This window comes from Dendrobium catenatum, unplaced genomic scaffold, assembly GCF_001605985.2.
Source record: "Dendrobium catenatum unplaced genomic scaffold, ASM160598v2 fragScaff_scaffold_621, whole genome shotgun sequence".
Classification (NCBI taxonomy): domain Eukaryota; kingdom Viridiplantae; phylum Streptophyta; class Magnoliopsida; order Asparagales; family Orchidaceae; genus Dendrobium; species Dendrobium catenatum.
In genome coordinates this window covers 29,204,968-29,218,147 of record NW_021319083.1, presented here as the reverse complement: position 1 = coordinate 29,218,147, position 13,180 = coordinate 29,204,968, and the positions used below count along the sequence as shown (strand labels likewise).

The following is a 13,180-nucleotide window of genomic DNA, read 5'->3' as shown; positions in this document are numbered from 1 at the left end:
TACAAAGGCATCAATTAATCTATTAAGATTTTGTTTAGGACAGTTTTTTTGTTACATTCTAAAATAGTTTTTAAGTACTATCTCAAATGAAATCTAAGTCAAATAATAGATTCTTAGCTATAAGCTAATTACATCACTCACTAATTAACCATTTAAAACACCCTTCTGTTTTCATCGCACCATCTATTGTTTTGATTATCAAATCTTCTTTAATTTCTTCAAATGTTGAATTCAAAGTTCACATGTTATTCTTTAACAACCATTACTTTTCTTTGTTGAAAATTGGACGTTGAATTTGTTAGTAAACTCCACTACATATTCATATTTTTCTACTATTGAATTGAAGGTTTCCATGCTATTTTGAACCCCCTTCTAAAGTCTCCCCTTCTCTAGACTTTTGGCGCAGTGGAAAAATAGTGAGTTTTGTTGACCTTCTAGATGTTTTATGCTAAGATTAATAATTTTATTTTCGTTTCAAAATGAATGTGAAAAATGAAACCATCAATTTTATGACATTTTGAAGATGTTAGTGTTCAAAATCTATAAGTCGAACATCTCATGCTCTGCTGTTAAAAAAAGAAAATTCAAGCAGATTGGACTATCGAAGGCAAAGTGTGTCTTCATCATCTTTAAATGAAGCCAAAACCAGATCTTTCATTGATAATTATGAAAAGCATATAAAAACATGGTAAATTGATACGTTATGAAAGGAAAGACAAGCTAGAAAAATAAAATATGCTAGTTACAAATTTACTACATAAAAAAAAAAAAAAAAAAAAAAGAAGCATTGGGAGTGTGTAAGTTCATCATCGATGTTGTCATAGTGGCCATAAAATAAATGAACTTGCGAAACTATTGACCCACATTCTAATTATGCGAAATCGACGACAAAAAGAACGGTCGGCGCGCACGTCACTTGAAGAGTCAAGCGACATCCAATCGATGAATGGATCACGCCATTGTGATCATAACATCGAATTCTCCTAAGTGGAAACCCCTTGCAGTCCAATCGAACGAGATCGGTCGAAATTGGCAATCGATAACATAAAACGACGTATGACGCTGCCCAAATGACGTCCAACCATGAAACAGACTTTGCCTTTGCGTTCGAAATGTTTGGGTCACATAAAAATGACTATAAATTTGCTCAACAAAAGTCACGCGATGAAATCAGTGCGGATTCCAAGCTGATTATGCACAAATTTAGAAAGAATTATGAAAATCAAGCCAAAAAACATCACGTCAAAGTCTGATATTTTAATAAGAATAATAATAATAGAATTATTATTATTAAATTAAAAAAATCCTCACCTAGCGTTAGTAGCCCGGATGTCCGGTGGTGAGCATGGCACGACACGCTCACCACGATCTTCACAACCTCCATTTGTCGATTTCACAACCTCCATTCGTCGATGTATGCAGGGGGGGGGGGATCGAGGTCAAAATATTTTGGATTATAAATTTGGTGAGCTTATATGTCCTCTACTAAAATCAACTCATTAATGTCTAGTAGAGAGTCTTTTAAGGTCATAAATTGAAGATTAATTAGGTTCCTTCCCCTCTCGAATGGCCCTTTGGTTTCCCATTTGTCTCCCCTTTTTATGGCTTCCCTTTCCTCTTCCCTTGGCCCTTCGGTTTTCCCCTCCTGGTTCTTCTTCTTGTGGATGGTTACTTCCCCCTTTAGTTGTCTGTTCCGATTCCCTGGGCTGCTGGTCTCGGTTCCCTATGAAGCCCGTTTCTCCCCCTTTGACTGCCTGTTCCGGTTTCCATTGGCTGCTGTTTCGATTCCCTAGGTTGCCTTTTTTCGATTTTCTGCGTGACTATTTGGGTGTTGTTCCTGGACAGCCCCTTGGCCTTCTATTTCCCCTATTTTTAATTGGTCTAATTAATGGTCTTTTGGGCTGTTTGGCTCCCCTTTTCCCCTATAAATATGTGATATTTTTGTGGATAAAAAAAATGTTATGTGGGCTGATTTTTGGAACTAAACCTGAGGATTTTTCTTCCTTCTTTGGAAAGGCTTGGGAGCTTGTTCCGTTCTCCTTCTTCCTTCTTGGGAAAGCTTGCGAGCTTGTCCTATTTTCGTCTCGTCTTCTAACATCTTTCTTCTCTCCGCAAGTTCGATGCCACTTGTGTCTTTTTTCTCGACGAATGAAATGCAAGTTTAAGTTTTATTATATAAGTTTGTAAGTGTCATTTCAAGTTGTCAAAGTTATGATGTATCTTTCGATTTAAAGTTGTAAGTGTTCTTTTATACTATAAACGGTGTATTTTTTAGTATTTTCTTACTTCCTAGGAAATCTTGTATTATGCTTGCAAAAGTTTGGGTCGTCCTATAATTTTTTGCTTGCATCAGGGATCCACGGATAGGTTGGGGCGTGAATTTTTTGAGCCCACAGTAATCTTTAAAAACATGATATTTGAAATTTAGATCAACAACAAAATATTTGGTCTGCGTAAATACTTCACCTTCTATTTATTCATTTAGAGTAAATAAATTTATTAAGATTTGTTTTATGCCTTTTGCTTTGCTATTTTATTCGAATTTACATGCTAATATCATGTTACTCATTACTTAATAGAAGGAAGGAATTAATCAGATTTATTTTCCAGCCACAAAGTAGGGTCATATTATTCTATCCAAAAGTGCTTGCATGAGGAGCTTTCATATAAATATAGAACGCATATAAAACGCCAAAAGTGTGTACCGTTTCTACCAACGCCATGATGGGCGGCTAGAGCTTGTTAATTCTAAGAGGATTTAATTAGTGAGTCTATTGGGTCTTTAAGAATCTATTGGGTCTTTATTCTTTAAGAAGTGGAAGAGAGAGAACTTTAGAGGACTTAGAAAAATTATTTCGTGCTGATACCAAACGTTGTTCCGAATCCAATCAAAATGCATCATATCATCCTGTGCTCGGTAGCTCTAGTACTATTCGGTATCGCTAGGTACCGCTAACGTGGCACATTCTGGTTGGTCTCTAGACGACGTTCTGCTTCTTATCTCTGCACAGAATAATTTTTTGGACTTTTAACATTGAGAAATTTAGAGGTCTTTTACTTTATAAGACATACCATGAAAATATTTTCATTTTTATTTTTCTCCAACGTTAAGCTTTGCTTAGAACAGCTTTTTTACTGCTTTATAAAATGATTTTTTAATATAAAAATTGCTAGTTCAAGAAGTCTTTGTTATAAAAAGCTACTTTAAAAAACAGTGATAAAGTTATCCCAAAAAAACTTTAATCTTTTATTCACAATTACTTTTTCAATATCATCAGTTATTATTAATACTAAGAGGTACTTTAACTGTAAGATTTAACCGAAATTTAATTTAAATTTAGATTAAATCTAGCCAAATAATTTTTTTTTGTCTGGTCAGTAAACCATAGTCTTATGATCCCATTTTATCTCTGATATTGATGTGTTCTATTTATAAATTTTCTCTTATCTCTTGCTCTCTCTCATTGGCTACAACATCTCATCTCCACTTCCTTCTCTTACTTCATTTCATCCTAATTAATTTTAATAATATCCTAATTAACCATAATAATATCACTTATTTCAATAAAAAGTTTTCATTTGAAATTTTAGTGTTGCTAAGTAAATCATTATTACTCTCTAATTACCCAAGTTTAATATTATTAACATAAATTAAATCATAATTAACCACAATGAAGAAATTACATCATAAATTTAATTTCAATGTTAAATCATGAAAATAGCAATCAAATAATTAAGAAAATAAATAAATTGAAAATTTCATCAATCATAAATAAATTTTAAAAAAATAATTCTTACTCAATTTCTCTTTAACAAAATAAGTGGGTGAAAATTACTTCTTAATTCAATTTCTTTATTGTTATTGATTTTATGGCTTAGAATGTATTCAAAAATGAGGGAAAGCTCTATTTTGGTGAGATCTACAATATTTTATGGCGTAGAATGTTTGTCATTCAAAAAAAAAACATAAAATTAAATGTTGCAGAAATGAGAATGCTCAGGAGGGTGAGTGACTTCACTCTCAGCGACAAAATGCGAAACAACTATATACATGAAAAGTTTGGAGTAGCTCCATTGGCATATAAGATTAGAGAGAGCCTCCTTAGATGGTTTGGTAACATAAAATGTCGACCTTCTGATGACTTGGTTAGGAGAGATGTATTAGATTTAACATTTATGTTAAGAAATATATATAGAGGTAGACCTAAAAAAGACTTGGTTAAAAAATATTAGAAATGATCATTTTTTATTAGATTTAAATGAGAAGTTGACTCTTAACATGACACAATAGAGAAAAAAGATTCATGTAGCCGACCCCACATAACACGATAAATATTTGATGTTGTTGCTGTATATGTTAGAATCAATACATATTTGTTCATATTTATTTCAACCATCCAAATTGTTGGAAATGAGAAATATGAGCAGAAATTTCATTTTTTATTTTAAAATTTTTATCAAAATTTAACAATTAAAATAAAAAAAAACTGATGATTTTATAAATAAATTAAATTTAAATGTTACATAAAAAAGAAATCTCAATTTTTAAATGCCACAAATGTGGCAGTAGAATTTATGTGGATCTTTTTTCCATTGCGTAATGCTGGATAGAGCTGATCTCATCCATGACGTTTTATTGTACAAGATTTACTCTTCCATACGCCATTAATATATCTTAATGAAGACAAGAAGTCATTGTTTTTTCTTAGAGTTTGATGACATTTAGGTTAGGCTTGCAAATATCAAAATCATCCCTAAACCCTAAATAATAAAAATTAAAGAATTTAAAAAAAAAGTTTGGGGTTTTTTTTGTGTCGCTCTCCACCTTTAATTTGTGGTATGGTTACTTAACAAAGGAGGATGACTTATTCTTTAGTGATTTTGTATGTTCATCTTAGTTCTCCAATATCATATCCACTTTTGTGGTAATTTTTTTTTTAAACGGAGAAATCTATGGTAAAAATGTCACAAACCATTCTCAAAATAATGAAAAAAAAAACAAACATAAGGGAAAGTTCTATAAGATGTTGGTGAGACCTACAATATTTTATGGCGTATAATGTTGGTCATTCAAAGAAAAAGCATAAAATTAAGTGTTGCAGAGATGAGAATGCTCAGGTGGATGAGTGACTGCACTCTCAGAGACAAAATGCGAAACAACTATATACATGAAAAGTTTCGAGTAGCTCCAGTGGCATATAATTAAGATTAGATAGAGCCTCCTTAGATGGTTTGGCAACATAAAACGTCGACCTTCTGATGACTTGGTTAAGAGAGTAGATGTATTAGATTTAACTTATATGTTAAGAAATATAGAGGTAGACCTAAAAAGACTTGGTTAAAAAATATTAGAATTGACCATTTTTATTAGATTTAAATGAGAAGTTGACTCTTAAAATGACACAATAGAGAAAAAGATTAATGTAGCCGACCCCACATAACATGATAAATGTTTGATGTTATTATTGTATATGTTAGAATCAATACATATTTGTTCATATTTATTTCAGCCATCCAAATTGTTGGAAATGAGAAATATGAGCTGAAATTTCATTTTTTATTTTAAAATTTTTATCAAAATTTAACAATTAAAAAAAACTGATGATTTTATAAATAAATTAAATTTAAATGTTACATAAAAAAGAAATCTCAATTTTTAAATGCCACAAATGTGGCAGTAGAATTTATGTGGATCTTTTTTCCATTGCGTAATGCTGGATAGAGCTGATCTCATCCATGACGTTTTATTGTACAAGATTTACTCTTCCATACGCCATTAATATATCTTAATGAAGACAAGAAGTCATTGTTTTTTCTTAGAGTTTGATGACATTTAGGTTAGGCTTGCAAATATCAAAATCATCCCTAAACCCTAAATAATAAAAATTAAAGAATTTAAAAAAAAGTTTGGGGTTTTTTTTATGTCGCTCTCCACCTTTAATTTGTGGTATGGTTACTTAACAAAGGAGGATGACTTATTCTTTAGTGATTTTGTATGTTCATCTTAGTTCTCCAATATCATATCCACTTTTGTGGTAATTTTTTTTTTAAACGGAGAAATCTATGGTAAAAATGTCACAAACCATTCTCAAAATAATGAAAAAAAAAATTCTATCTCAACGTTTCAATAAATATTTTTGTTGGTCACTAAATGATTTAGTGAATTTTTTTTTTTTGTGATAACACAATTCCATTGCAAAAGACATCTCAAATTGATTTTGTGACACTTTTTTTAAATGCTTTGCCATAAAAAAAAAAAATCCAATAGAAAATGCTTGTAATGTTGTAATAGTATAATGCAAAGAGACTAACATAATGGACAGATTCATATTGTCATGTCCTAAAATTTGATAGAAAAATTAAAACCTGAACCTACATATCTTTTCCTCAATATAGAACATACAAGAGACAACTAAATAATATAAACATTCATCCAAATTTTATTACATAAAAATTATATACTAATAATCCAATACAAATTATTTTGCACATTAAAACATAAGATTAACTGATCTATCAAAAATACATCTCAAGTTACTATCTTTTGACAGACTTCAATCAAACTAACTCCTACTCAACTGGCTATTTTCTTTTCTCCGAAATAGCAATAATTCACAGAGTGAGCCACAAGATCCTCAGTAGGCAAATACTAAAATTCTATGATAGGGATCAATGTCTTTTTTTGTAATTTTATTAATAAAGGTTTCGAATTACTTTTATAAATATAATAGAAAATAGCATTAATAGTTATAAAATATTAACATTGGGTTAAATATACTTAATGTTTAACATTAACATAAGAATGACATTGAAATAACTTGAACTTGAACATGCATCAGAAATAATATTTCAAAACTTGTCATTTGAACTTGAACATTATAAATAATAACATGTACTTTCACTTTTATCTTCACATGACTATCAGTGGATACTTATAACTAAACATTACTTCCGCTTAACTTATTTCATTTAATATAATATATAACATATGAATTATGATATACATATGTCCTGATGTTTATTATTAACTCCACTTGTGCTTTCTCCATTGGTCAATCCACATGCACAAGACAAATGGAGTAAGCACATGCTTAATTTCTCTTATAACTCCACTTTCACTTATAGCTCCATTAATACTCTCACACCCGCACAAGGTAGATGGAGCCAGAATATATATATATATATATATATATCACATCAAAATAAAATAGAACAAAGAATGCACTTGTAACATTAGTTATAGTTCATTGTAATATCTCTCACATCAAAACTTCCGTCATGACAAGATATGCATGTAAAACTTTACGTATTTGACCTGTAATTGTAACATTTAACATAAACATGAACATGCTTAACTTGTCACAAATATAATTTGCACACACTTCACATTTATCATTTAAAAAAACCATTTATAAGGAAACTTTAAAGCATCACTTTAATACTTTTAATAAACTATAATCAATACCAGAAATATCACAACAACACCAACAACATAAAGCCTTTATCCCACTACGTGGGGTCGGCTAAATGAATCTCTTTTCTCCATTGTTTCTTGTTAAGAGTCAAATTATCATTTAAATCTAATAAAGAAATGTCATTTCTAATATTTTCTAACCAAGTCTTTTTAGGTATACTTATACCTTTCTTAACATAGGCCAAATCTAATACATCTACTCTCCTAATAGGGCCATCGAGGAAAGGCCACCGTTTTACAAGACCAAATCATCTAAGGTGACTCTCTCTAATCTTATATGTTACTAGAGCTACTCCAACCTTTTCATGAATATGCTTGTTTCATATCATGTCTCTAAGAGTAAATCCATTAATCCACCTTAGCATCGTTATCTCAACAACACTTAACTTTATATTATGCTTCTCTTTTAATGACCAACATTCTGTACCATATATAAAGTATTGCAGGTTTCACCACCATCTTATAAAATTTCCCCTTAAGTTTGAGTGGTACTCTTCTACCACACAACAAACCCGAAGCATTCCTCTACTTCAACCATCCAACTTGAATTATGCTAATAATTTCCCTATTTATTTCACCATAATATTGAACAATAGACCCAAGATATTTAAAATGAGTACACTTATTAATGACTGCTTGATTGCTCAAAGTCAAAAACCCCCACTAGATATATTACTACTAAAATTACACTCAATGTATTTGATTTTAGATCTACTCAAATGAAAACCTTTAGACTTTAAGATTGACCTCCATAATTCGAGTTTACCTTCAACTCCCTCTCTAATCTTATCAACAAGAAGAATATCATCAGCAAAAAAGCATACACCAGGGTACATCCTCTAGCAAATGTCTGGTGAGAACATCCATGACTAAAATAAAAAGATAAGTACTTAAGGATGAACCTTGATGTAATCCAACTAAAATAAGAAAATACATGGTCAAACCACCTTGTGTTTGAACACAAGTAACAACTCCTGCATACATATCCCTAATGATTTGAATATAAATATTATTAACAATTTCTTTTCTAGAATTCTTCATAGCACTTCTCTTGGAACTTTATCATATACTTTCTAGAAATCAATAAATATCATATGTAGATCCTCCTTATTCTCTCAAAACTTCTCCATCAACCCTCTCAATAAATGAATAGCTTTTATAGTAGATCTGCCTAGCATGAATCCAAATCACTTTTGAGAAACATTAGTATCATGTTGTAACATATTTTCCATAACTCTCTCCCAAAGTTTTAAAGTATGACACATCAACTTAATTCCTCTATAATTCGCACAATCTTGTGCACCACCTTTTTTCTTAAAAATAAGAATCAACACACTTATTCTCCACTCATCTGACCTCTTTTCAACCTTCAAAATAATATTAAAAAGTTTATTAAGCCAATAAATTCCTTCATCTCCTAAGCATTTTCACACCTTTATTGGAATATCATCATGTGCAACAATTTTCTGCATTTTATTTTCTTTAAAGCCTTTTTAACTTCAGCTTTACTAATATGCCGATAAAATTTTTTATAAAAAAAGTTATTTTCATTTAGAGTACTAAAGTCACTAAAGTCAATCATATTCTCACAATCCTCATTGAAAAGCTTAGCAAAAAATCTCATCCATCTTTGTTGAATATTCTCTTCTAAAAAAATACTTTTAAAACTTCATCCTTAATGCACTTCACTTGATCTAAATTCTTACTACTCATATCTTTTATTTGACTAACTTATACATATATTTTTTGACCTCTTTATAATCTAATCTATTATATAAATCATTAAAAGCAAAATCTTTGCATTGCAGATTGCTTTCTTAGACACCTTACGAGCCTATTTATATATTTATCTATTTTTAGAGTTTTTATATCTAAATCAATTATTATAACAAAACTTCTTATTTTTTATCTTTTCTTGCACATTTTGATTCCACCACAAACTATTTTTATTATTAAAAATATTTTCTTTTGACACTCCAAGCATATCTTTTGCAATAATCTTAATATTATTAAATATTTTTTCCGCATAATATTCATTTTCTCATGTATAGAAGAAATCTTAAGATCTAATCTTACTCTTAAAAATATTTTTATTTATATTTTTTAAATGCCCCTATCTAATCTTAGAATAATGTTTTACTATATTTTTTATAATATGCCCATTTATATTAAAGTCCAAAATTAATAAGTAAAGTTGGGTACATAAATTTTCTCTCAAAATAACTTTATAATCTTTGCAATCTAAATGATTTATTTTTCTTAAAAATAATTAATCAATCTGAATTTTACTATATTCATTCTTATAAGTGATGAGATACTCATCTCTTTTTTTTTTTTTAAATAAAGTATTAGCAATTACAAAATCATAAGCTAGTGCAAAATATAATTGTATTATCACCTTCATTAGTCGCTCCAAATCCATAGCCATCATGAATACTTTTAAAATCTTATACATCTCTACCAACATATTCATTTAAATCTCCTCCAATAAAAACTTTCTTCAAAAGATAATACCAAAAATACCTTATTCAACATATTGTAAGATCAACCAATGAAAGTTTGATTTATTATAGTTAAAATGACTAGAATAGAATATTCTATAATATATCAGAAATTATACGGTGAAAAGTTTTTAAAACTCATGTAAATAATATGATTTAAATCATATGTTATTCCATATCTTTTCATACATTCATCAAAATTGAAATCAGGAATAGCGTATTGGGAGCTTACCTCGTGCTCGACATTTTTCTTAACTGGCCAAACAGAAGATTCTAACTCTACAGCCTCTAAAACTATCTCTTCTTTCTCTCTCCTCTTCTCTAACTTCTCTTCTCCTTCTCCGACAGCTGAGTGAGGTGATGGTAAGTGAAAAATGTTTAAATGGATTTATATATTTTTGTATATAAAAGCTTTATTTAAGAGGGACTATGACCGCTTTAACTGTGTAAGTTTGAGTCAATAAAAGGTCTGTGATATATTTAGATGTTATGGGTTGCACATGCGCTACATTGACATTTTCAATAAGTATATAGTCTTGGCCAATAGTCCTGAGCAATCTTTAGAAAATTTAATTGTGATAGGGATATATCTTATAGTTGTTGGTCTTTAACGATAAATTTGTTATAATGCATTACCCAAAAAAATTCTGAGTAATGCATTAGCACGCGTTGGTTACATCATTGCCCTTTATTCACATGACCCATCACTCCTACCAATTGAATGATCTAGTAAAGTATTCGGATCATTGTGATGAGTCTGATTTGTCGCTTGTACTCTATTATTCGTCCATTGAACCTTATCATTTAGTTGAATGAAAAGTCGTGACAATGTTTCGTAGATAAGCTTACAAAAGTATCATTTGGGGTGGATGCACAATAAAGGGTGGATGCCAACTCAATATCATGTACTTTCTTTGCAATTCCTTATGTAGCAAACTCTATAATGTTAGCCTTGGCCCATTATTATGAGTAGTGGGTCACAAATTGTGCACCAAGGCACACAAAATCTATAAACAATCTTATATTTATTAGTAAAACTCTTCTCTTTGATTTTTTCAAACTCTTTCTAAGATTCTCCATATATATATATATATATAATGTGATAAATTGGGTTCTTTATAGATCAATTCAATTAAAGAAAATCTATTGGAGTCAATTAATCTATCTCTTCCTTTTTTATTATTCAATCTTGATGCATATTTATGGCCAAGACTTGATATCAATTTAACTGTTGAGGTTAAAGCAAGAAAGATGAATAGTATATGCACATATTTATAAGTAAATAATAAAAAAATTCAAATATATCAAAATACAAAAATTTTCGTGCCACATAAGCATTAGCATTTTATAAGATGTACCACAAAAACTCCTTTCAAGTAAAAGAGAAATATTTTATCGGTAAGTTTAAAATAATTTTTTATATATTTTTTTTAAATATACCATTACTACAAATAATTTGCGAGCAAATAAATTGAAATTTAATAAAGAAAAATGAGGGTCGTCCACACCAAACAAAAATTGCGTGTATTTCCCGATTCACATTCACAATTTTCAAACCAAATACGTCTAAACACGAAAATTTAAAAATATCCACCTCCACTGGCCCACCATTTAAAACCACCAAAAAAATAAATTCCGGTGAGTTGGACCCGCCGGACCAATCAGAGCCATAGGGCACCGGCATCCCTTAAGATGGGCACGAGCTCGCCGGAGATATGGACCGCCATGAGCCGGTCCAACCCGCCCACGAGGCTCCCGCCAATAAAAACCGCCGGAAGCTGAATCTCCTGCTGGGCCCCACCTTCTTTTCCGCCGTCTCCGGCTATTTCTCCGGCGAGTGCAGCAGCCTCGGCGTCATCGCCGACCTCACAGACCGTGGGGTTCACCCCTTGCCCTTGCAACAGTCGCCTCACCACGTGTACCATGCAGCATCCTCGCAAACCCAACACCACCACCGGATTCTCCGCTACTGCTTTGGATAGCATGCCAGCTTTGACGTCGGCGGCTGGAGTCACCGGAGACCCCGTGGCGCCGGCGGCGGGTGAGGGCGGTGGGGCCCAAGGATTTTCCTGGGTGTAGGGAAGTGTCTTTTGCATGTCTGAGAAGGATGGAAGAGAAAAAGGAGAGATTTTTAGAATTGAGGAGCAGTGGGAAGAAGGGAGGGAGATGCTGGAAGAGAATAAATAACGGAGAGGGATAACGTCAAATGACGATGGAAGTGATGTCAGCACGTGTTGTTGGTCGCCCGGCACAGTGGACCCACACGCCGGTGACGCTTATTTGGACGGTGACGGAGCAGCCAGTCGGTCCAATCCCTTATAAAAAATTACGCAACCATATAAAAGATGAAAAAAGTATTGAAATTTAAAATAAATCTAAAAATTTTGACATCTATCATATTAAAAAATTTTAATTAGAACATTTTTAATATAATTTTGTTCAATTAAAAGATAAAATGTTAATTAATTATTTATATGTGTTACGTTAAAATTATTGGAATTAAAATTTGTTATGAATTTAAATATTTTAATTATAATTTGATTAAAAAATATGTTATAAGTGTGATGATGATTCAATACACACATAGATAAGATAGAGGGAGAGCAAAAGTCATAAGAGATATCAAGTTTTTAACGTAAAAAATACTGAAAAGGAAAAAAATCACATGGGTGATGGCCTAGTAAAATGATTAATTCTACTAATGTTTATAGTCGATCACAAATAATGCCCTTTTTTCCAGGGAAGATATTGACTCAATGTAGCAAGTATACATCCTAGATAGCACATTACATAGTGGGAGTTGAAAAAATCTAGTTATATGAGAGTTTTTCTCAAAAGAATGTTGGCTTGCTCGTTTAATCAATAGAATAGTAGTTAAACGATTGAGGTAGAAGGGACAACGGTCAGGCGACTGAGGTAGAGGGGATAATTATGAGGCTATTGAGTTAGAGAGACCATAGTTGGCGAGCGACAGTAGTCGGACGGATCGTAGTAGGGTGACTAAGGCTAAGGGGACCATTGTTAGGTGACTGAGGTAGAGAGATTATAGTTGGCAAGCAACGGTGATCAGAGGCATCATAGTTGGTTGGCGATGGTGGTCAGAGAGACTGTAGTTTACTAGCGATGGTGGTCCGAGGGATTATAATCAGCATGCAATGAAGGTCGAAGAAACCTCATGCAGTCATCAGGCGACGGAGGTCGAAGG

The 13,180-nt window shown here is 31.6% G+C and overlaps 1 protein-coding gene across 1 annotated transcript; it reads right to left on the bottom strand.

The window, feature by feature from the left end:
• Positions 1 to 11,430: 11,430 nt before the first annotated feature.
• LOC110100033 (monothiol glutaredoxin-S9-like) lies at positions 11,431 to 12,138 on the bottom strand. Its single transcript, XM_020827410.2, has one exon. The coding sequence runs from the start codon at positions 12,069 to 12,071 to the stop codon at positions 11,637 to 11,639; it is 435 nt and encodes a 144-aa protein (XP_020683069.1). The 5' UTR covers positions 12,072 to 12,138; the 3' UTR covers positions 11,431 to 11,636.
• Positions 12,139 to 13,180: the final 1,042 nt, after the last annotated feature.

Coding starts and splice junctions, on each gene's coding strand:
- LOC110100033 (XM_020827410.2), bottom strand. CDS start 12,071: ATGCAAAAGACACTTCCCTACACCCAGGAAAATCCTTGGGCCCCACCG.